At 36.4% G+C, this 25,370-nt stretch overlaps 1 protein-coding gene across 25 annotated transcripts in view; it reads right to left on the reverse strand.

Annotated features, from left to right (window-relative positions):
• Window positions 1–25,370, reverse strand: part of OSBPL9 (oxysterol binding protein like 9) — a 156,150-nt gene that overhangs the window by 17,917 nt on the left and 112,863 nt on the right. For 11 of the 25 annotated variants that reach the window (XM_023630002.2, XM_023630012.2, XM_070259985.1 and 8 more), the window contains 7 exons: window positions 22,987–23,082; window positions 22,174–22,221; window positions 21,149–21,178; window positions 20,308–20,358; window positions 7,251–7,341; window positions 6,105–6,209; window positions 2,918–3,077 (listed from right to left, as the gene is read on the reverse strand). In XM_023630002.2, coding sequence (XP_023485770.1) covers window positions 2,918–3,077; window positions 6,105–6,209; window positions 7,251–7,341; window positions 20,308–20,358; window positions 21,149–21,178; window positions 22,174–22,221; window positions 22,987–23,082 — 581 coding nt within the window. Of the gene's footprint in view, window positions 1–2,917; window positions 3,078–6,104; window positions 6,210–7,250; window positions 7,342–10,231; window positions 10,271–18,620; window positions 18,769–20,307; window positions 20,359–21,148; window positions 21,179–22,173; window positions 22,222–22,986; window positions 23,083–25,370 lie in introns of those variants that run through there. The other 14 variants (XM_023630007.2, XM_023629996.2, XM_070259990.1 and 11 more) reach the window with 4 other exon arrangements.

Consider the following 25,370-nt stretch of genomic DNA (forward strand, 5'->3'; position numbering starts at 1 on the left):
TCTCTAGAAACTGAACAGTTAAAGAACTTGAACTCAAGCTTTCAAGTTCTCTTCCTTCAGAGAGTGAAACAGTAGATAGAAACTTGCCCTGAGAGTTAGAAAACTACTGTAGCAGTTGATGACCAGCAGGTGTCACAAGTTCAATGCCTACAGAGGCCAGACAGAACACATCAACATGTGAACAGGCCAGTTATGAGACCTGGAGCCAGAATGCTCAATTTGAAGGGATTTAAAGGCCCATTTAAACAGTAACAACCACCACCAAATAGGTCAACAAACACTGAGCTAGCCAAATAAAACATCTGCCAGTTCCTACCAGTTTGGCAATCTGGATTAGGGCATAAAAGCTTGAAAGTGAGGAAGAAAAGAAATCCAGAGCAGGTCAGTTGGGCACAGAACTTAACTCTGGATCCTTTCAAATGGAGGCTCAGGAACTGTGTATTTGTCATGGGATGGGTACTGGGAGAGCAGAGAAGAAAGGTCTTAAGGAAGAGAAAAGAGAAAAGCCTCTGAGCCTGTAGGTGACTTTGTGACACACCTATTTCAGGCATAACAGGTAAGCATTTTTAAATTTTCCATTTAATAAAAATTTCGGGAGAACCCCTGAAAGGAGGCTAACGACGTCTTACCAGGCTTTTACTGAATAGAGATACATGTTTCCAGGGGACAGACAGATGAGCCCATTTTGATATTTAATTGTACGTCGTTTAGAGTAACAGCTAATGTTCAGCATAAAAGACTGTGCTTACTTCAGTTTAAATAAAACAAAGATTGAAAAATTCAAAAATCAATAATAACCTTTACTTTGGAATTTTCTTTCAAATGCTTATTTTCTTTTAACCCCACTACCATAAAAAAACATTTTAAAAAATGAAAGTGAAATTTTTATTGGCAAATTGCTAATAATGGTTTCTCAATAGTTTATTTCCCCACATATAACTCCGAGAAACCAACATGCTAAACCAAACCTTTCTGCTACACTGGCCTTCTTGAGTAGTGGGTTCAAACCTCTCCTCCTTAACTCAAGTCTCATGTCTTAACAGTATGTTTTCACCGAGATCACACATCTTTCACTTTTGCCCACATTCAAAAGCAGATTTTGATCCATGAAGTCACAAAACTCCCTGAACCAATACAGTCATTGTCTTTATAAATTTTGAGATTCTGAGCAGTTATGATGCCATTATATATGAATACTGCATTTCTCAGTTCACGTGTACGCTTAAGAAAACTAGAGTCCTACACAGTATTTCTTATTTAAAATAACCCAGGTTCAAGATGTAAGGACTGGCTGAGGGTAGTAAACTTGCAAATTCACATATAATTATTTCTAACTTTGTACTGTCTTACAAAGCAAACCCCAAGCTATAACAACAGTACCAACTCCTGAGAAAGCAGAAGAGTTGGAAAAAATACCCAAAAAAACTAAGCCAACTATACCTCAACAAATACAAGTAACATTAAAGTAAATAAATATTAATTTGCTTTCTACGATAACTACCATTTCAGTGCCTATTACATGCCAGACACTATATTAAGCATTTGACTGACATTCTCATTTAAATATTCACAATGACTCTTTGAAGTTGAAACTATTATTATCCTCATTTGACAAATGAGGAAACTGAGAATTACACACGTTAAACAACTTGACCAAGGTCATACACCTTTATAGCAAAACAGATTTAGAACCTATTCTTTCTAAGATTCTAAAATCCGAAGTCTTAACCACAGCAACCTATATGCTAGTAGGGCTAACAAGTATTTTGCTTATCGGCTATCATGTAAATGACTTAAACGTAAAAGCCTTTTCTGTACAATGGTACACATCTAGCTTTGATTCGATGGTATAAAATAGGTCAAATGTTTTCTAATGAGGGAAAACCTATCACCAATATCTGTCAGAATCTGCCTGCTCGCTATCTCTGGAACCCACACGTCCCTCCATTCCCATGTTATTGCCTTAGCTCAGGTGATCAACATTTCTCAACTCACTACCTGGGTCCAGCTGGTCTCCCTATCTCTAACGCAGCTCCACTGCATTCAATTCTATTATACAATTTAGGCAAATCTATTTTTCTAAAATCCAGACCTGAAAAGCAACTGCCATCACTCATGAGAAAATGTTCAAAATTCGTAAAAGGCCAATGGACTCTCCCCCCACCTGGCCCTTGTCAACCTCTTCTGTACCTTTTTTTTAAACCACTCCCCACAACTTAGGCTACAGCCACACTCAACCTTACAGTTCTCCAAAGAAACCAAGCTCCCCTGGCCCCGAGGCCTCTCTTAACAGGGTTCCAGCTCCTGAGAACATTTCCATTTCTCCCTCCTCCTCACTCTGGTGTCTGTTCTCTCTTTGCAACCACATTTCCTCTCAGCACTTCTGTGAGTCCCCTGACTTCTCAGACTTCAAAATGTTCCCACGGCATCTGTCTCTGCTTATTCTTACCATCGCATGGATCCCACTGGATTACAAATGTCTGTCTGTTCCTCTGACAGACTGTAAGTTCCCTGAGGGCAGGGACTGGGTCCTTTGTGTAGTGCCCGGCTTATAGGTGTTGACTATCTCCACTCTAATATAAAAACAAGTAACAATAACCTCTTATTTGTATAATACTTCCTAGCTTACACACTCTCATTTGACCCCCTCCTAATGTTGGTGCTACAGAAATAATGCCCCAAGTGCAATGAACGATACTGGCATATCACTATAGCTGATGTTAATTTATTCCATTTCAATTAAGTCAGGAGTAAAATCAACATTCTCACAGAACTGGCTTTGCTCAATAAGCCAATTAAAAATAAGCTGTCTTTTTTGTTTTTGCCAAATAACAACTTATAAGGGAGTCTGTCATTAACAACATTCTCAAAAATCAGAGGAGAGTTGTTTAAATATATACTTAGTTCATCTACTTACTCTATTAAGCGCTTTGGGGATGAGCCACTTTGATGGAATTCATCAGCATCATAGAATTCATCTTCACTGCTGGAATAAGAGAACTCTGGGACTGTATTTGGAGACAAGTTGACATGGCTTGGAGAAGTAAGACTGCTACTAGGTGGTGAGTGCCCACTGCCTAGGAAGTTAAAAGGTTTTTAATTCGGAGACAATGTTGGTAATAGAAAGGAAGAAATGAGGGAGATGGGGTTAGAGCAGACCTTTCTAAAATCAAGAAAGAGTTAAGTTAAGTTGGTAGAAGTCCCTACATTATATGTAAAGAAATTCAACATTTAAACTAGAAAAGAAAAAGGTAAATCATGTTATAGAATGGGATATAGTCTGTTAGATAAATGAAAAAATGCTATGTTCCCATTCTATAATTATCTTTAATATTAGGAAGGGAGCTCTTTTGATTACAATCACAGTGTGTAAGTAAGTTCTGGTGTTGGAAGTCCCACAACAGATACCAATATCAGGTTCACAGTACCACTGGGAAGCCAGGGCTCTTGTTTTACACTATAGATCCTAAAAAAAGTAGCAGTGAGCCAATGGGAATGCAAGATGGAAAGAACATTAAAATATCGTTCAAGATATCACATTCATATTAGTCAGTATGTTCTGGCAGTCATATGAAAACACAGAAGCTCTGCACAAAGCCCTGAGCATTCACCATCCCACCCCCTTATTTCTTTTCCGCCTAAATCGAAGTCAGCTGCCTGGGGCTCAAAGGCAGAGAAAATAGAGGGCTACTAAAGGGAGACTGTGGAACAAGAAAGGACTTGGAGGAACATCTTTCTACTCCTAAACAATCTAACTAAGGAAACGAAAATTAACAGAGATCCAAAGAAAGCAGACTACCCTCTAATCTCTGTGACAATCATTTGGTTCACTGTCTAGCAATAAAGTAATAACAATAAAAGTATCAAACAGAACAATGGAGCATTGAGATCAATTTAACAAGTGTTTACTGAGCATCTGAGGGCTCTTAGGCAATTTATGCCACACTGTTATGCCTGGTGGAGATTAAATTTAAGTCACTGCTTGCCACAGTTCTAGAATAAATTGAGAATTGTAGCAATAAAAATGAATGCAGAGCCACTCATGGATTTTGAGCCCATTCCTGTGTCTACGGTTCCATAGTTAGGGAAAGAACACATCCACCTGCCACGTTGCCAGGTTCACAAAGTTGCCAGGTTCACAAAGATATTTTTGAAATCTAAGACAAAATGTTTGCCACCTTTAAAAAGGTAATGCTTATTGTGGAAATTCCAAAGATAGTTCATTTTAGCAAATAACTTTAAATTCTCTTTTATTTTTTCCCGCCAGTAGCAGCAATAAGATGGGAAAGAACTTTCTATTATTAAAATGGGGGGAAAAGACCAAAGAATTACAGATGATTAAGGAACATGTAAATACTCCAGGTGATCACATAATTGAAAACGTGTCCAAGAAGAAAATGAGTTTGAATGAGAACTGCAAACAAAAGAACTGAGTTTCCCTTAAGAGAGCAAACAGTATTATTTTTTTGCTCAGTTGTTCCTTTATTTCTTTTCTGTATTAGTGAGAGAGGTGAAGGAAAGAAAGGTGGAGAAGATCAAGAAATCAGGTTGAAAAATCACATAAGACATAAATTAGATACTGACAATTTTTAAAATTTCTTTAAATCCACCTATTCTAAAATGTATTTCTGAAAGAATTTATCCTAAATTACTATTATTTATAACTAATTAATTATCCTAAAGTTAAATTACTAAGGAAGAACAGTCACTTTTTCAAAGTTCATAATAGTTTTGTGTATCTCCAAAAAAACAAATTTTGGCTGTTTTAAAACTGACATAATCCCTGTTTATCAAAACAAAATAAAACACAAGTATTGTTTTTAAATTGAACAAGAGGTGATATGGTAATGAAATATAAAAAAAAGTCAGCCAAAATATTTCAAAGTCATTATTTAAATTGCTCATCATTGCTCATTATTTAAATATCAGCATTTTCCCAAGAGCTTCAAATAAGAGAGCAATGTTGCTTTCTTTCTTTCAAAATCCAGAAGACATCTGCCCATGCTGTTAAACATTAAAGACCACAGTAACAGCATCAGTACCTAGTAAAAATTCAAATTTCAAAATGGGCTAAAATCACAAGTTAATTTTTCAATCAATAAAATTCCTGCCCAGGAAGGAGTTCTGTGGGGCACCAGCAGGAGCTGATCTCCCGTCTCCTCCAGAGTGGTTTTGGTTTCGGTTTTGGCCTCCAGGTGTAACAGGGACAAAGCACTAACTGCTTCCATTTCCTTTGGTTCCACAGGTAACTCAAAGTAAATCTAATTAGTTTTAAAACAAGAAATAAATCTACTACTAACATTGATATCTTTGTAAATTACAGCAAAAAATAAGGAGTATATGTCTAAACAAATTAAGAAAATGCAAATTAAAATGAAGTAACCTTTTTTGCCTATAAAATTGGCAAAGATGTGAAAGATTGATAAATCTATCTTAAAGAAATACACATGTGCCAAAAGTTGCTATCCTGAAGTACTGCTTATAATAGGAAATTACTGGAAACAACCTAAATGTCCATCAGTGGAAAAACAGGTCATACCTGCTCAGGCAGCTGTAAAAAGAATGTTGTAGACCTAAATGTAACTCTAAACGTTCTCTGTTAAATGAAAAGTCACAGAAACCCATCATCTTATTTAGGTTAAAACAAAAACAACAATGAAAGTACACAATATAGGTATATATGTACATACATGTATGCAATGACAGAGGGAAGAGTAAAGAGGACTTTCAGCTTTTGCTCTCTATACTTTTGCACTGTCTGATCCTTTTATACTAAGAAAGTATACAAGTCTAAAATGAGCAAATTTTCTTAAAAAGTCAATAGAGATCTTCAAAATAAATCTTAGGGTAAACGAATGAACAAAATCGTGCAATATTTTATTTTATTTAAATTATAATTATTACTAAAGGTTCTGGTTCAATCACAAAGTTAACCACTTCATGAATGGAAGTGGTAAATTATGCTATTGTAATGGTAAAACTATGATATCTCCAACAGAAATACACAAGACATTTCTTCAATCTTTTTCTCATCAGTAATCAAACACAAATCTTAAATGTAAACAGGGAGTAATGAGAAGTAAAGAAAATACACAAATCTGTACCTGTACTATTTGGTGTCGGAGTCTGATGATGTCCCAAGGTAGCTAATACAGGTCCAACTGGTAGAGAAGATGGACGCTGCTCTGACTTGCACAACTGAGCAGGTTCTAGGAGATGTAAAGACGTGAAATAAGTTACAGAAACAGCCCAAACACAACTCTGTTATCTGCAGTGCTGTGGGATTCAAAATTTTGAAACTATACTGCATTAAATCAAGTTCTATGCTACTCCTTCTTTCTGACCTCCTATCCCCATTCAACTCAATGATTTGCTACCAAGTACTAAGACACTGGGCAGGATATGAAGAAACCAGTCATGGAAGGCCAATACCTCAGTACCACTGCTCTGTAAAATCAGCAAAAGCTTCTCATGGCAAAGTGTTTCCAAGCATCTCACTACACAAAATCTGAAATGGGCACAGTATCTCCTCTTTAGCCCCGTGAGAGATATTAAGCTCATTCTAAGGAGTGAAAAGTCACGAAAGGATTTCACATACTTGTAAACAAGCATTTTTAAAAAGGATTTCCTTTTTTCCGGTACAATTTCTGACAACTACATCATCACTGAGAACATAAATGTTAGATGCAGCAAAAAAGTAAAAGGAACCAGTGTCACTGGGTGTGGTCCTAAGCCCTCCTTTACCAGTTTTTAAAAAATACTGTTTATTACTCTCTACTTAAAAATACACGTCTATCTAATCAGTAGGCATCACAAATTCCATTCTTCCCGTTCTCATTTTCTTAAAGTCCACCACGAAGAAACCATTTATACTGTTGAGAGCTATAAAGAATACCCCCAAATAGAACATTCCTGGATTACCTTCTGGCAGATCAAGGTATATTAAGTTCTCCTTGGTAGTCATGAATCCTGGGTCATAGGATTCTGTCCTACTACCTAATCCAAGTCTTAGTAACCGTGTTTGTCTTCCATTTCACTTTGAAAACCAAAAGCCCTTTCCTTGTACTCAGAAAGTCCAAATACCAAAAATACTATCATCTTTTTCCAGTTCATTTTTGCCTCTATTATTTTTTTTATTCCTTTTACTTATTATAAAAAAAAAAAAAGCCCTTCGAGATTACTACAACAGCCATACAAATTAAGTTTTTTCTCATAAATGAATCTGTGAAACATTTTTCAAAATACTATACCTGGAGGTAAGGCAGTCTGGGAAGGCATTGTGTTAATCACAGGTTCCAAGGGACTAGGTTGATATATTGCATCTACAGGATTAATAGTACTCTGAGATTTAAAAAAAAACAAAAAACAAAAAAACACAGTATAGTTATTTTTAATTAAATGCCCTTCTAGCGCTGACCCACGTAAATGTATGAAAAGCCCACATTCCTGACAGCAAAGTCATGAGGGTAGCTATACAGATACACTGGTCAAAATACAAAGAAGAAATAAAACGCCTTTTCTAAACAGAAGTCTGAGCATTTCTTATTTTTGAAAAAGGCATAGTAAGGAGGGAAAATGAATGAACTTCTGCCATATAGGAAGGTAAAGCTAAATGGGAAAACTTGGAAACAGTCGTAAAATGGTATGGGAAGATTTCAGGAAGCTAGAAAAATAAGCTCTCAATTCAAGCCAGTGCTTCTCAAGTTCTTAATTCACCACAAATACTGTTTTTCCACCAAAAACAGGGAAGTGCTCTCTCCTGCTTTGGGGTTAACAAACGTCATACCTATGACGAGCTAATGCACCTGCACCACTGGGATCTTACCCTTCCATCCTATACTACTGCCACCGTCCATCACTGTGTATTGCACAGTATAGGCATCTAGTTTTCCGGTCACTAAAGGCAGAGATGTATCTTCTCACTGGGGGGTGTGGGGAAGAAGGTTTTTTTTTTCTTTTTTCTTTTTTGAGCATTTAGAAGAAAAAAGTACTCAAACATGTAGCTGCAATTTTAGAGAAAAAAATGGCTGGGTTTCTGTGATTCCAAGCCAAGATAGGACTCTGCCAGCATGATGGCATTTTAAAAACAAGACTGCATGAAGCATTTGTATTTGGAGGAGAGGGGATTTTAAACCAAGGTCTTTGCCAGAGTAAAGTTTAAATCACCATAGAAGACTATACTGGACAAAACCCAAGAAATAGAAAGTTATTAAGCTTTCTTTGATTTGGAAAACTAAACTTCAAATATATATTAGGTAGAGCTTATAGCAAGTACTGAAACAGAATTAAAAGAGAAATACTTTGCTGATGAATGAACCCAAAAAGCATTTGTAAAAATTTAAAAGTGCCTAACAACGGAATCTGAGATAATGGTAAAGTTTTTGTAGCATTCACATTTTAAAGTCTAAATTTAAAAAAAAAAATTTTTAACCCTCTCTCTGCATAAGTATTCTAAAATTAAATCAGATCTCTTAAATCAAGTGATTTGAACATAAGAACTCTGATTCTCGTCACTACAATAGTCCACCTACCATAAATATTCTGATTGGAAAGTAAAGGACACTTAGAGAAGAAACTCTGAAAATAATCATCAATAATCCAAAACCTAGTAAAGTGAAGTGGGTAAGGTTTTCAAGGATTGGGAGGGGGTTGCTTGAGTGGTTAAGTATGAGCGCTCCACTCGGCGGCCCAGGCTTTCACTGGTTCGGATCCTGGGCACCGATGTGGTACCACTCATCAAGCATGTTGAGGTAGCATCCCACATCCCACAACTACAAGGACCTACAACTAGAATATACAACTATATACTGGGGGACTTTGGGGAGAAGAAGAAAAAAAAAAAGAAAGATTGGCAATAGATGTTAGCTCAGAGCCTTTTTTTTTGAGGAAGATTAGCCCTGAGCTAAGATTTGCCAATCCTCCTCTTTTTGCTGAGGAAGACTGGCCCTGAGCTACCATCGGTGCCCATCTTCCTCTACTTTATACGTGGGATGCCTACCACAGCATGGCTTTTGCAAAGCAGCAGCATGTCCACACCTGGGATCCAAACCTGTGAACCCCAGGCAGCTGAGAAGCAGAACGTGCGCACTTAACTGCTGCGCCACCAGGCCGGCCCCTATTTTTTAACATCATAAAAAGTACACTTTTGCTTTGAGGGAAAGAGATAAAAATAATTGCCCATAGATTTTCTTTATCTCAGGAAAAAATAGATTAGATTAGACTGTATTTATACCACATAATTGTATGACATCACCATGGCTCAAACTTTGAACTCACACTGTGAGAAGAGAAATAAAAATTCCAATGTGTTTAACTCCAATTTAAAAAATGTTTTCCATCTCTCTGTTTTCTTAAGAAATATGCAAACAACATACTTAACTTCTTTGTTTTAATTTTAAAACAAATATAAAGACAACATGCACATCTTTTCAAGTATAATCCTGAGATGGTTTTGAAGATTTACAAATGAGTTTCCACATCTCAGAGAAGCTGGCATTTATAAAGTCTCAGGACAAAAAAGAGAGGCTGCCTCCTGCTTCCGAAATACAGTCTCAACAGAAGTTGGTTGGTTACCATCAAACTAGGGTAGCTCAAAAATTTCCAGCTGGGAAGTACTAATAAGACAATTTTCTTTTCTTTTACAAGGCAAGTTGAATATAAGGGAATTAGTAAAATGCCAAGGAGGAGAAAAACAGACAATGACTGTAAGTCAAAGAATTCATCTTGCAACTTGTTCCAACAAAGATGAAGTATACACCACAGCAGCAAGGATAGCTAATACACAAAATCTAAAAACAAAAGATAAGAAAATAACAGAAACCTATAAACATATTTAAATAGATTAAGATATGTTTCAGTATTATACCCCTCCCCATCTGCTTTCATCTGAGAAAAAAAGAAGTTTGACAAGAAATGTAGCATTGTGAGTTACTCCTTAGTCATAAAAGCTGCATTTTCATATCATGATTAACCCTTCAAGTTAACACATGCAAAGTGAATCAATCTGAACCCACACTTAGAAAAATTTTAAGATTGACATTTCCCCTCCAAATGATTGCTGAAAGATCTTTAGGAGCTCAAGGAAAATTGCAAGAGTCAACCACAAAAAGCAGTGAGTAGGTGAAACAGGAATTTGCGTTGAAAATGAGTAGAAATTCAGGCTTCTCCTGACATGACTGGTTATAATGCTCTGCAGAAGTAAAGGAAAACAAAAGGATTAGATTAAACTTACTATAATTCCATCTGCGTGCTTCTCCGCATTACACTGGTCCTTAAGGAGAAATGTTAAAAATATTAACTTCATTCCTTCATTTAAGTAACTCTTTGTGTACTTTCTTCCCTACTAAGAAAGCTTATTTTACTAGGTAAGTAACAGTGTTAGAAAACTATTTCTCTGCTTCCACTAAGATTTTATTTCCATTTGTACATTCCTAGCCAAATGTAATTCCATCACTGGCTACAAGACAATCAACATTAACAGCATGGCAATTAATCTTCATACAGGCATTTAATGAAGTTCATTGTAGAAATATCCTATTGAACTGTGTAGTCACATTGGTACCAACAAGTAGAAGCAGACATCCTAACTTAGGTCGAAGACCCTGAATATTTCTGGGTTTGAGTCTATAGTAAATTATGCCAACTCCTCACAACTCCCAAACTCTTACTGCACTTTAATGGTATGACAATCATATACCCTCAAAAACTCAGGGTAGACACAATTTACCATATTCTGACTGCTGGCCCCAGAATTATACTAATACTTTTCTAAATAGATGGTCTGATTTTGTTTCAGGAAACATAATCACTGTAACCATGGAATGATGATATAAGGGCTAACACTTACTACCCCGCAGGTATTTTATGTATGTTAATTCATTTATTCCACCAACAACACTATTATTATCCCCATTGGATAGATGAGAAAATTCAGACAGAGATGTACTTGAAGAAGGTGGTGGTGGAAAGTCATCGACACATATTCATTCCCATAACCATAATCCATAAATATATTGTATTATGCAGACGATATATTTAAATTTAAATAAAACTGATTAAAGTTTTAATGCCATACTATCAGGAAGTTTTCAAGTGTTGTTAAATACCAATATTTGGTCTTGGTTTAAAACATAATGGCCAAGTTATAGCTCATTTATCTGTAACTTTTTCTTTCTTTAACTACTGAGGTTACTCAGAAACCTACATTAAAGAGTTAACCAAAAGCAATTTGAAGATTTGGGGATCATTTATTTTAAGTGCATTTGCAGAATAGAATTTACATACCAGGCATGAAATGGCTATCCTTAGAAGAGCCTGCCTGCAAAGCTGGCCTTTGGCTGGTGTCTGGGAAACCGTATTTAAGAAGAGTTCCTACCACCCTAACTTTAAGGGTAGCTCACTGTGCCTAAACTGTTTAAGGAAACAATAAGGTTTATGCTGAACACCTACTTTCCTTCTGGAAGTCTGGAATTTTGGTAAGTGCTAGGTATAGAGTGCATCACAAGCCTCCAATAAAAACCTTGGGTTTCAAGTCTCTAACAGCTCCCCTGGTGAACATCATTTCAAAAGTGCTGCCACGATTTGCTGCTGGAGGAAGTAAGCAGATCCTGTATGACTCTACTGGGAGAGGACTCTTGGAAGCTTGTGCCTAGTTTCCTCTGGATTTTGCCCCATGTGACTTTTCCCTTTGCTCAATTAGCTTTGGATCCTTTTGCTGTAATAATTGTAGCTATGGGTATGACTACAAACTGTGTCCTGTGAGTCCTCCAAGCAAATCACCAAACCCAGGGGTGGTCTTGGGAACCTCTGACACACAGCATATCCCTGAGAATAACTGCATTTTGATATCTATATAATTCATGTTGGAATTTTCCCATTTACTAGTACAACTGAATTTGCATATCCCTGAGAATAACTGCATTTTGATATCTACATAATTCATGTTGGAATTTTCCCATTTACTAGTACAACTGAATTAACTATATATTTAAAATATGCAAAGTTTCAGTAATTCTTAATAGAAACAGCTGAAAATAAACTATTGAGAATAAAACAGAGAAATTAAAGCTTGTTGTGGGATGATATTTTAATTTACTTTTAGCTTTCCCCTATTAATTTCTAAACAATACAATTGATTTTTTCAAAGAATTTCTTAGAAATATATACATGTGGTAGATTAAATTTTCCAAAAATGGCCCCAGTAAGAGGTAGAGTTCACGTGCTCTACCTTGAACCTAGACGGCCCTTTGTGACCACCTCTACCAATAAGTATAACAGAAATGACTATATGTCACTTCTGAGAGTAGGTCACGGAAATACCACAAACTTCTATCTTGTTTTCTTGAAACCCAACCACCATACTGTGAGAAAGCCCAAAGAGTCATGAAGGGGACCAAATGTAGAAGAACCTAGGCCCCCAGCCAAAGTTCCCAGGAATGTGAGTGAGCTATCTTGAAAGTAGATCCTCTGGCATCCCAATCAAGCCACCATAGGTGACCACTGCATGGAACAGAAACAAATCATAATGCCTACCCAAATTGCAGATTTGTAAGCAAAATAAATCACTGTTGCTATTTTAAGACACTCAGTTTTGGGGTGGTCTGTTATGCAGCAATAGATTACTGATATAGCACATTACATTTTCTAATTCTGGTATAATTTAAAATAAACTTAAATATCTGACAACTTTTTCCCTAAAATGTTCTCAATTAATAATGTACACTATCTACAGGATATTTTAAAGATGTCATTTTTTCCTTCTTCTCTCCAAAGCCCCCCGGTACAAAGGTGTGTATTTTTAGTTGTGGGTCCTTCTAGTTGTGGCATGTGGGATGCCGCCTCAGCATGGCTTGACGAGCATTGCCATGTCCGCGCCCAGAATCTGGATTGGCAAAACCCTGGGCCGCAAAGCGGAGTGCACGAACTTGACCACTCGGCCACAGGGCCAGCCCCAGGATATTTTAAATTAGGGTTTAGTGTTTATTATTTTTGTTACTGTTGTAGTTTGTTTTTTAAGGCAGAGTCAAACTACATGACCCCATAGACTATTAAATGCCTATCAATCGATTTCCATCATGAACTTCAAAGGCTTACATCACTTAAAAAGGCTTATACTCATTTTTCTCCCTCTCTCCTTCCACTGTTCTTCTTAAAATTTTTTTGTAACTAAACCACTAGTTGCCTTTTATTGGAGTCAGCTAAAGCTAAATCTCAGGTATTCCTGAACCAGAGATTTGACTGAATTCAGTATGAATTACATGAATGAAACAAAGAAAAGGGTCTAATGCTACTTCTCACTTAAATTAAAGCACATGTTTTTCTGATTCTCATTCCTTAACACAACGGGGCTACTCTCTTCTCTGAACACACCAGCATAACTGAGATCTGGAAACAGGACAGTGAACAAAAACAGCGGCAGCGCATTATTTGGGAAGACTTCTGACCAGAATTACAGACTCCAGTATTTTTAAAACCGTGACTACCAACAAAATACATGAAATACATCCCCATCTTTCTAATGAGGCAACGTAGTCTAGTGAAAATTCTCTTAATTATGTACCTATACACTTACTAATTATATGAAACAAAAAATAAACACACTAGGTGATGAAAGAAAATTTCTATTTCAAGTTTTGTGAGACTCAAATGGGGCTGGGATGACATGCAAAAAAATAAATTTGGACCCCTCTCTCACACCATAAAAATTTAACTCAAAGTGGAAAAAACTATAAAACTCTTAGAAGAAAACTCAGGGATAAATCCTTATGATCTTTGATTAGGCAATGATTTCTCAAATAAGCCATCAAAGGCACAAGCAATGGAAGACTGGTAAGTTGGACTTCATCAAAATTTTAAATATGCATACTTTTTTTTTGGAGGAAGATTAGCCCTGAGCTAACATCTGCTGCCAATCCTCCTCTTTTTGCTGAGGAAGACTGGCCCTGAGCTCACATCCATGCCCATCTTCCTCTATTTTATATGTGGGACACCTGCCACAACATGGCTTGACAAGCAGTGCGTAGGTCTGCACCTGCGATCCAAACCGGCAAACCCCAGGCCGCCAAAGTGGAACATGCGAACTTACTGCTGTGCCACAGGGCCGGCCCCGTAATATGCATGCTTCTAAGGACACTATCAAGAAAGTGAAAAGACAATCCACAGACTCAGGAGAAAAAAAAAAAAGTGCGGGGTAATAGGGCTGGAGGGTGGACATAAGGGGCACATATGTATGGTGACTGACAAACAATAATGCACAACTCAAATTTCACCATGTTATAAACTATTATGACCTCAATTAAACTTTAAAAAGGTCACTGAACATTTTCTATGTGCAAGGAATAGTTCCTGGTGCTGGGAATACAGCAATAAACAAAAAGACAAAATAAAATTTTGCAAATCATGTATCTGATAAGGACTGGTATCCAGAATATGTAAAATCACTCTTACAACTCAATAAGATAAAAAACCCAATTACAAAATGGGCAAAGAATCTGCATAGACATTTCGCCAAAGAAGATATATGAATGGCTTATAAGCACATGAAAAGATGCTCAACATCATTATTCCTAAGGAAAATGTAAATGAAAACCACAGTGAGATACCACCAGAATGACTATAATCAAAAACACAATCACAAATGTTGGTAAGGATGTGGCGAAAATGGAACCATTACACACCGTCGGTCTCAATGTAAAATGGTGTGACTGCTTTGGAAAACAGTTTAGCAGTTTCTCAAAAAGTTAAACAGAGAGTGGAGTAACTCCACTCCTACGTATATACTTAAGAGGAATGAAAATATACACCCACAGAAAAACACAGGCCAATGTTCACAGCAGCAGTATTCATAATAGCCAAAAAGTGGAAACAACCTAAAGTTCACCAACTGACAAATGGATAAACAAAATGTGGTATATCTATTCAATGGAACATTATTCAGCAATGAAAAGGAATTAACTCCTGATACATGGCTGAACCTTGAAAACATGATGCTAAATGCAAGAAGCCAGTCACCAAAAAACCACATACTGTATGAATATTTTATATCAAATATCCAGAATAAGCAAATCTAAAGACAGAAAGTAGATTAGCGGTTGCGAGGGACTAGAAGAGGCATGGGGTCAGGGGTAATGAGGGAAAGAGGTACAGCAAATGACTACCTAATAGGTATGGTGTTTCTTTTGGGGGTAATAAAATGTGCTAAAATTAGATTATGGTGACAGCTGCACAACTTTGTAAATACACTAAAAACTATTCAAGTGTACACTTTAAATGAGTGCATTTTATGGCATTACGTAACTTATATATCAATAAACCCGTTTAAAAAAGCCTGATGAGAAATTAATGAATATTGATGAAAACAAAAGGTTTATGCAGAAAAATGTTCTGGGGAGAGAACCTGGGATCCAAGGACAACTTAATTATATAATCTACTTTAAAAGCATCTATGGTTAGATAACTCAGTTCTGAAAGGATAATCTAGACCTGTGCTGTTCAGTCTGGTAGCTACTAGTCACATATAGGTACTGAGCACTTGAAATGTGGCGAAAGGTGTAAAGTGTACCCACGATATTGAAGACTTGAGCAAAAGAAAAAAAAGAATATGAAATACCTCATTAATGAATTTTTATATTGAGTACATGTTGAAGTAATATTTTGGTATACTATGTTAAATAAAATACATTATTAAAATTAATTTCACTTGCTTTTATGAGTTGTGGCATATAGTCCTATCACCTAATCTCAGTGAAGAACTGGTGAAGTCCCTAGGTGCAGCGGGTCTCTGCTCCACTCCTCCCTCAACTCCTCACTTCCTCTGCAGTTCCCCATGAGGGGAAGACTGTCTCCATCTACGGTACAAAGGAAGAGTGAAGTCTTCTGAGCTAACACAGTCCACCTGAAAACCCCACTAAACAAGTGGTGCCCAAACTTCGCTGCACATTAGAATCACCTGGAAGTTTAAAACGGCCTAATGCCCGGAGATACCCCATACCAATTAAAACAGAAAGTTTGGGAGTGGGAGCCAGGCATCTGAACTGTTAAAGATTCCCAGGTAATTTCAATGTACAGCAAAGTTTGGGAATCAACGCACTAATTATTTAGGCAGTAAGGAAGCTTTTGGGAGAACTAAAATGAAAGAATCAAAACTGGAAGGAACACGGTCAGCCCTGTGGCCAAGTGGTTAAGTTCGCATGCTCGGAGGCCCAGGGTTTCACGGGGTTCGGATCTTGGGCACGGACATGGCATCACTCCTTAAGCCATGCTGAGGTGGCATCCCATATAACACAACCAGAAGTACCTAAAACTAGAATATACAACTATGTACTAGGGGGCTTTGGGGAGAAAAAGAAGAAAAAAAAGATTGGCAACAGATTTTAGCTCAGGTGCCAATCCTTAGGGGGAAAAAAACTGGAGGGAACTTAAATTCTACCTAGAGCTGCGTCTAAGCAGCCAATACTAAATCAACCCCAAACAAGATAGATGTCAAATTATCTCTTCTTTTATCCGTTTGGTTTCTCACATGGCAATATTTCTCTCAAAGAAGCTGATTCCCATATCTTATTAACATGCCGGTGAAGAATAGTCCTCCAAAGTGGCTATAACAACTTACATTCCCAAATCAGTATTAGATGGAAGTTCTCATTTGTACCAACATGTGATAGTGTTGCTTTAAAATTTAAGACCTCTTAAATTTTTGTTGTTGTTGTTGAGGAAGCTCAGCTCCAAGTTAACATCTGCCAATCCTCCTCTTTTTGCTGAGGAAGACTGGCCTGAGCTAACATCCGTGCCCATCTTCCTCTACTTTATATGTGGGACCCCTGCCACAGCATGGCTTGATGAGCAGTGCCATGTCCGCACCTGGGATCCGAACTGGGAGACCCTGGGCTGCCAAAGTGGAACATGTGCACTTAACTGCTGCGCCACCGGACCAGCCCTAAATTTTCTTTTAAATTTAATAAACACTTATTGAGGACTTGCTCTATATGCCTGGTACCAAGAGCATTACAAATACTAATTCATTTAAGGCTCACACTATCAGTAAGAGTAGAGGTTCTATTACTATCCACATTTTATATACAAGAGGAAACCAAAGCACAGAGAGGATAAATAAACTTGCTCAAGTGGTGCAGCAAAGATTCAAACCCTCAGTTGGGCTCCAGAGTCCATGCTTTTAAAGATAATGTCATGTTGTCGCTCATTATTTAAAAACCTTCTATCTTAATCACAGGTTAACTGATTAGATTTACCCAAAGATTAATTTATAAGGGTGATCATCACAGCACAGCAGAAAAGCAGTTAAATAAAAAAAAATCATACATATAGTGGAAATACTAGCCATGCAACCGTTAAAAATTACGTATTAGAAAAATTCATTCAAAATTCACAATTATTTATCAGGTGCCTACTATGCGGCAGGAAACTGTTCTAAGCACTGAGGATACAGCAGTATTGTGGGGTGAAATGTCTGTGTCTCCTCAAATTTCAGATATTGAAACCCTAACCCCCAGTGTGGCTATATTTGGATATGGGGCCTCTAGAGAAGTAAATTAAGGTTAAATAAGGTACCAAGGGAGGAGCCCTGATCCACTAAGTGTCTTATAAGATGAGACACCAGAGAGGTCTCCTGCGAGTGCTCACGTTCTCTGTCTCTTCTCAGTGTGCACGCATCAAGGAAAGGCCATGTGAGGACACAGCAAGAAGGTGGCCATCTACAAGCCAGGAAGAGAATCCTCACCAGAAACAGAATCATCATGATCTTGGACTTCTAGCCTCCAAAACCAAGAGAAAATTAATTTCTGTTATTTTTAAGCCACCCAGTCTGTGGTGTTTTGTTTTGGCAGCCCAAGCAGACTCATACAAGTGGTAAATAAGACAACTGTCCTCATGGAGATTATAGCCAGGTGTAGAGAGGCAATAAACAGGATATTATGTAAATTTGGCTAGTGATGCAAGGCCATGAAGAAAAACAAACTAATGGGAGGCAGAGATGATTTTAGATAAGTGGTCAGGAAAGTCTCTCCAAAGTGGTTTCATGTTGGCAGAAATTTGAATAAAGTGAGGGAGTGAGCTCTGGAAACCTGGGGGAAATGTCTTCCAGGCAGAGGGACAGCAAATACAAATCTCTGAAGCAGAAAATGCCCGGCCTGAGAAAAAGAAAACAGGCCAATGTCGTTAGAATGGTGTGATCAAGCGAGTGATGGCTCAGATGATGTACGTTATGGTGAGGAGTTTAGATTCCATTCTAAGGGAGATGGGAAACCATTGGGGGGGGGGGGGTGAGCAGGCAAGTGGTATGGTCTCATTTATATTTAAATTAGGTTTAAAGATACACAGAGTTCATATAGGGTACATAAAAAATTTAAGGGATGTATCTGTACATAAAAAGACTTAACAACAATAAAACTTCTTTCTGGAAAAAATTAAAAAGCCAGACTTCGCACCTATATGGTGACTGACAAATAATAATGTACAACTGAAATTTCACAATGTTGTAAACTATCATAACCTCAGTAAAACAAAAAAAGTTATCCAAGGTCAGGAAAAAAAGAAAAAAAAAAGCCAAACTCCATTTATTTGATCCATGTTACCCATTCAGAATGACCTTGAAATGTAGGTTTATCAACCTGGGATAACATAGACAAGTAGGGGGGCCGGCCCGGTGGCGCAGCGGTTAAGTTCGCACGTTCCGCTTCTCAGAGGCCAGGGGTTCGCTGGCTCGGATCCCAGGTGCGGACACTGCTTGGCAGCCATGCTGTGGTAGGCGTCCCACGTATAAACTAGAGGAAGATGGGCACGGATGTTAGCTCAGAGCCAGGCTTCCTCAGCAAAAAGAGGAGGACTGGCAGTAGTTAGCTGAGGGCTAATCTTCCTCCAAAAAAAAAAAAAAACCAAAAAAAAAATAGACAAGTAGGAGGTACAAACTAAAAAGAGAACACCAAAAATGTTCTTGATGAGTGGCTAAAAGGTGAGCTACTGAAAGAGGCTAGGCTGCTCTATTTTACGACTACTCAAGTCCTGAATGATGTGTAGAGATCATCCAAACTGGCCTAAAAGCTACGAGCTCTTCTAGAGAAGGCAGTATGACTCCCTCAAACGCCGGGCCTGGCGTAGTTTACTGGTTACCTATATATAGGCTTTTGGGTAACTGCAGGTGCTCCCACCCACCCATGCAATCTCACAGTCAAGAAAAACGAAAACAAAAACCTTACCGCTGTTATGCCTCCAACCCTATCCTCCATTTTTTGAGCTTTAGAATATATTCTGATCCACAAAAGTACATGAAAAATTTAGACAGATACATAGGAAATCAGGCATAGTGGTCAAGAAGGCCTAGAAAGTAAACACAAGCCCTAAAGTTCTGACACATTAATACTGAATCTGGCCTCAAAAAAAATGACATTACCCACCTTTAACTTGTAAGCTGAATATCCTTCCTATCTAAGCACAAATGGATTGTCTTATGCTATTGTGTCATTAACAACGCCAGGTAAAAAGTATCTATTATTGGGCAAATACATGCAACTGAATAAATAAAACAGGCCAGTAATTAAAAACTCACACAAACACTCCAAACTTAGCTATTGAATTGGCTGTCCACTCACTTCTAGCCACTGGTTAGAAATACAGAAGTACACGTCAGGTAGAAATAATGGGGAAAAAAATGTTTTTAATTCATATTTTCAAACACTAAAATTCTTGTTTTTCAAAATATCGGGCAATAAAAAATATATATGTAGGTTAAATAGACCAAAATTTTTCAGAAAAGCAGACAATATACATGAGATTTTTAACCCATTACAATAGTTCAAAACATATTTTACTTCATGAACAAGGAAGAGCAATTCAAGTAGTGGTTCATTAATGCAGTTCAGTACCAGAAAAAAAATCTATTAACAAACACAATTTAAAAAATATCTCTGTTATACACTTCATTATGGATGAGAAAAAGAACTCTGCTAAAATTTAATTCCTTTTTCATAAGGAAAACTTTTTTTGTGAAAGGTTTTGCAAAATATGTCCCTGTCCCAAGCAGTAATAACGGATAAAACAGAAGGAAGGGGTGAGTCATTCAAATGTGCTCCCCCCTCCTTCCTGGACACCATCAGAAATTACCTCATCGAAAACATGCATATGCTGGTAAAGTAATGTCCACACATAATAGGTGTTCAATAGTACCAGGAACCGCACAATACAATGTACTGTAGAAAGGTAATATACTTCAGAACTGAGTTTTTTGGCTATTAAAGAAAAAGGCTATTATAATTTTTAAATCTCACTAAATCAAAGTAATCAAAAGCAAATTTTACTTACTTTAGCAATCTGGAGCAACACAATGCAGTGTTTGATTGATTCTACCATGCTCTATCAAAACAAAACACAGATTTTAGGATCTTGCCCCAAATAAAATGGTCATACGATGTTAAAACTTCAAATATTAAAACTGGTTCAAATGTACAGGGTTTAAGTCTATACTACACAAGAAATAGCCTTTCTGGGTGGGTTCTAACATGCCGATAGTGAAGGTATCATTAGCAATTCTATGAATTGTTAAGAAATGCCATAAAACTGTTAATTTATACTCAATAACATCTAAATGGTTTTCAACACTTCAAACATAAACAGATGTGAGTCTGATGAACTTAAATTCTTACATCAACAGCAGGCAATCCCACCGTAAATTCCTACAACGTCTATTCTTTGATGGAATTATGGAGAGTAAAGGATCTTACCAAAATACTGGTCAACCTAGAACCCTATTTTGCCCGTTTTTAAAAAGCTTTTATCAAAGTACAAATCTTATCAGTAGCCCATTACATAATGTCAGAAGGGCAGTCACCACATCAGAAAACTTGAATCACAATATATTTTAATTATAAGAAAGAGAATATATGTGTTGTGCACGAATGACACCTTTTATCCAAGGATCCCAAACAGACAAGAAACAGATAAAATGGCACTCAGCCAATTTCAATTAGCAGGATTATTCTATTCACTTAAATTCCTCTAGAAAATAATACAACTCAAACACTCTGTAAAAATTCATAAACTTAAAATCTCAATTGTTCTTATTAACAGTAGCAGCTTAAAACAGAAATAACATTTTAAAGTACTTTCTAATACAAAGCCACAGTCTATCAGACACATAACTTACATTTGTTGTCTCTTTGAGAGTTTCAATTTTCTGCAAAAAATAAGTTTACACAGAAATAATCAGAAACACAAAGTTGTTTCTTAGTGGTTAGTCATTTAAAGAATTTTACCAAAATGTACTCACTATTCTAAGCAAGTGCTTGCAGGTTGGGAAGGGAGTACTTTTTGTTATACTTTTTTATTTAAATCACTTAAATAAAAAATTCAGACCTTATCCTCAAATAAAATCCATGTGCTTCAATTCAAGATTTGTAAGAATAATATAAAACATTCTTATTCCTTACCTGAAAACATGTTTTGTCTTTTCTATAGATTTTACTATGTCATTTAAAAATGCTTATTTTAGAATTAGCTTAAACTTAGCTAAGTTGTTTAAAAATGATACGGTTAAATTCCAAAACTAAGAATGGAAGGTGAGTTAAACATGACTACTATTACCAAGTATAAAAGAGCCAAATGCAAGGCTATGGTCCACAGAAATGGAAAAAAAAAAAAAAAAAAAAGATGCTGCATCAGGAATCTAGTTAACGATAGAAAAAATGTTAATTGAAAAAAGAAAACATTCAAACTACAAAGTAGTTGTCAGAAATCCACAGTGGGGGAAAACAGTAGCAGAACTATAATTAAAGCAACATTCATTTTGTTTCCTCATCTGTGGCTTCTTGTTTATTCTTAAAATTCTTACCGGTTAGTTTATTAATATCTGAAGTAGCCACATGTAAATTTAATAAGATAACTTTCTACCTGCAACATATGTACCTGAAGAGGAAAGAATTTACTCCTAGGAAGGTGGTACTTACAAAAAGGGTATCATATTACATTTTTGTACTTTACCCTTTTGTTTAATTATGAAACCATAACAGAAATTCACCCAGAAAACTCCCCTTGAAGTCTACATGGCAGTACTATCATAAGAGGTCAATAGTACTACTATAGTAGTCAAAACACTGAGGTCCTTCTGTTATTTCTCCAAAAGGCTCTTGGATTTAAGAATTTTAAAGTCAAAATCGTGATTATAGACGTTACCTTTCTCTGTTCATCATCTTTGCAGTTTTGAAGTTTGTCATCAAAAAGCTAGGGGATTAAAAAAAATGATTATAGTATCAAGTCACTTTACTACATTGTGTACATTTACTAAACAAAGAAAAGCAACCTTCAGTTCTTAAACACATTTCTTTCAGGGATGACTTACATGTACTTTCAAGATAACATATTTTTTCAAGGCATTGTATCAAGTCAAATTCTACTGAATTCTTTTAAGCAGTCAAGATCAATTACTCTGGTAGAATTACAAGCAAAAGAAAACAGATGACTTTTAAGGACTTAAAATATCAATTCAAACCTAAGTTTTTTCTGCTTTGTCATCCAAATTTATCAACACTCCTTTTTCTTGAAGACTTTTGCTTGTAATTAATCTTAAGGTAGGAATTGAAAGAGACAATTAATTTCAATAATGATAAAGGAAGTAGAGAAATCACCTCTCCCAACTCTCCAAAAATGGAAAAAGCCAGGCCATAGAAATCAAGCCACTCAAAATTTACCAGTTTTGTAGAACTTTTCAACAGAATACGAATCTAAGCTTGTCTTATTTTCTTCCAATTATGTCTAAATATTTACTTTTAATGACCAAAAAAGAAACATATACATATACTATTTACCATAATAATTAGAGATAAAAGATTTTTGAATGTCACCAGATCTTTTAATGTCAGCTTTCAAAAGTGCTGGAAAACCACATAAAGTTTGTAAATTAATATTAAGTAATTGTTTTTACTCAAAAATCAAGCTCAATAACATTTACTACTTTATATCAATTCAATATATAAACTAATGCCACACCTTTAATTGTTCTATCAAGATTTGTAGGTAAGCATCAGCCTCTGTAAGTTTCTTATCAAAGTCTTGAACACTAGGAACAAATCCTGAATCCAAACCCTAGAGAAAAAGAAAATCTGCAATAAATCTAGGAGTACCAAGCAATGTTTAATAGTACAAAACATGCTTCATCCTTCATACATGACATTTCAATTTTAAAATAAAAATAGTACTTTCACATAAATAGTAGGTCTATTTAAATTTTCTAAATTCTCCAAAAATAGTGGTAGATCAATCTTCCTCACAAACTTCTGGCACTATTTCCTTCACGTCAATTACACGTGCAGCTGCTCAAATAAGGATTTACCCAGCTCTTCAGAATCACTTTCTTCTCTCCCAAAAAGCCCCACAATGGCTCCCAGTCACCTCCAGAGCAATAGGAATTTAGCTAGACAAATATATACAAAATAACCTAGATTACCGTCTATTCTCCCCGTATTTTCTGTTCAGTTCATTCCTCCAGTCCCTCAATCTTAACTTCATATTCTCAGTATTTAGTTCTCACATTCCCTAACCTACCCCATCAGCTCTGTTTTCCTCCTCTCATATTTAAAAAAAAAAAAAGAAAAATGAACCTAAAAATTCTCACCTCTTCTAAGAGGCCCCTCTCTAAATGAAAGGGATAACACTTCTCTCTTAATCGAGTACCCTACTCAGTTTCACCCGTGGCATGAATACTACACCCTGGGTGCAGTGTAAATGTTTATTTATTTAGAGGGCCCACTTATTTCTCAGTTTAACAGTCTCGCATTTGTAGGTCCCACCTTTCCTACACTAAAAAATTTAAGCTCCAACAGCATGGGATTCTTATATTTTAACTTGACTCAAAAGAAACTTTTGAGTTCTTAATCTCTCTGACTGAAAAACACATCAATCCCAGGTGTAAAAGACAAAACAGATGGATATTGAACAAGACCATCAGCTTGCCATATTTGCACGCCCAGTTGTCATGCAGGTAAACAAGGAAATAATGGAACGGTTGGGAACCACTAATGTCACAATCCCAACCCAACCACAAAATTCTGCGCTAAAGAGGTGAAATATAATGGTTCAACATACCACACTTGACCTTCACCTGCTTTTTGGCCAAAACACGTCGATCATTTTCACACTCCCCATTTTAGTAAACTGAGTCCAGAGTTCATTTTATATTACACCAACATCTCATCCTTGTATATCATTACCAAAGCAGAGCCATTATCTCAAACACTAGATTGAGACAGTATAGTATTTTGGAAACAACAATAGACTTGGCAAACCTGGTCTCTAATTCCAGCTCAGCCACTAACAAGATACTGTGTCTCTCTAAGCTTCTGTTTCCTTACCTGCCAAATACAGGCGTCCTCCTCCTATTCCTAATGTGGCACCTACTATCTCTACGAAAGACTACCATTACTAACACTATCATTAACTATTGTTGTCATTAACTATTGTTGCTCTTCCCAAACCAAAATTCAAATTCTCAACCAAACACTAAAAACCTAAGTCCTATTAAGACCACAGGAAAATTAATTTATCTTGTAATGCATTTTCCTTTTCAAATTCAAAGGCAATAAAACTGCCCACTTCTTTTTTTACATACATGTAAAGAAACTGCTTGAAATGAGTATTGACAAACCCCTTCCAAATGAGATGTCATGTATAAAAACAAAGTTTATGGAAAAAAATCATCATAAATCACGTATGTAAAATCCAGATATATTTATAAAATTGTGGTTAAACATCTTTATTTTTAAAGATAACCCAAAAAACTCCCTATTAGAAACATTTACTATGTATAGTATAATAAAAGATGTGGAAAAGGAAGGCTAATTCCACTACACTTCAGAGACACTGCAGCACTGTACTACTAAGAAAGGAGCAGTTTCTTTCCGCGTTACTGTACCACAGAAAAACCAGCACTGCTTGGCTTGATTTTTGTTTTGTTTTGTTTCACAAAGCACTACAACATAATAAACAATAATTTAACTATAAGACCCAGTGAAAATCAGCTAAATACACTGTTCTTGCTAAACATCAAAAAGGTCAATGGCATATTCATAAATGAATAAAAGGTGAAACACCTAAATGAGGGAGAAAAACTGATCTTTAAGAATTTTCCCTCTTCTGAATATACTCAGAACTACCACTGGAAAACTCCAACATATCCTTTTGAACAAATCACTATCTGATTAAAAACCCTCCAGTAAATAAATAGAGACAAATTAGATTTAAATTACTACTGAGATCTGAAATCCACCTAAATTAATTCTTAACAAACAAATCTTTGATGTTTCTATAATCATATGAACCTCATCTTGGCTCTATTCTCAGACCTGCTTTTGTCTTCCACGACATTCCTTTACCCT

This window comes from Equus caballus, chromosome 2 (assembly GCF_041296265.1).
Source record: "Equus caballus isolate H_3958 breed thoroughbred chromosome 2, TB-T2T, whole genome shotgun sequence".
NCBI classification, from domain to species: domain Eukaryota; kingdom Metazoa; phylum Chordata; class Mammalia; order Perissodactyla; family Equidae; genus Equus; species Equus caballus.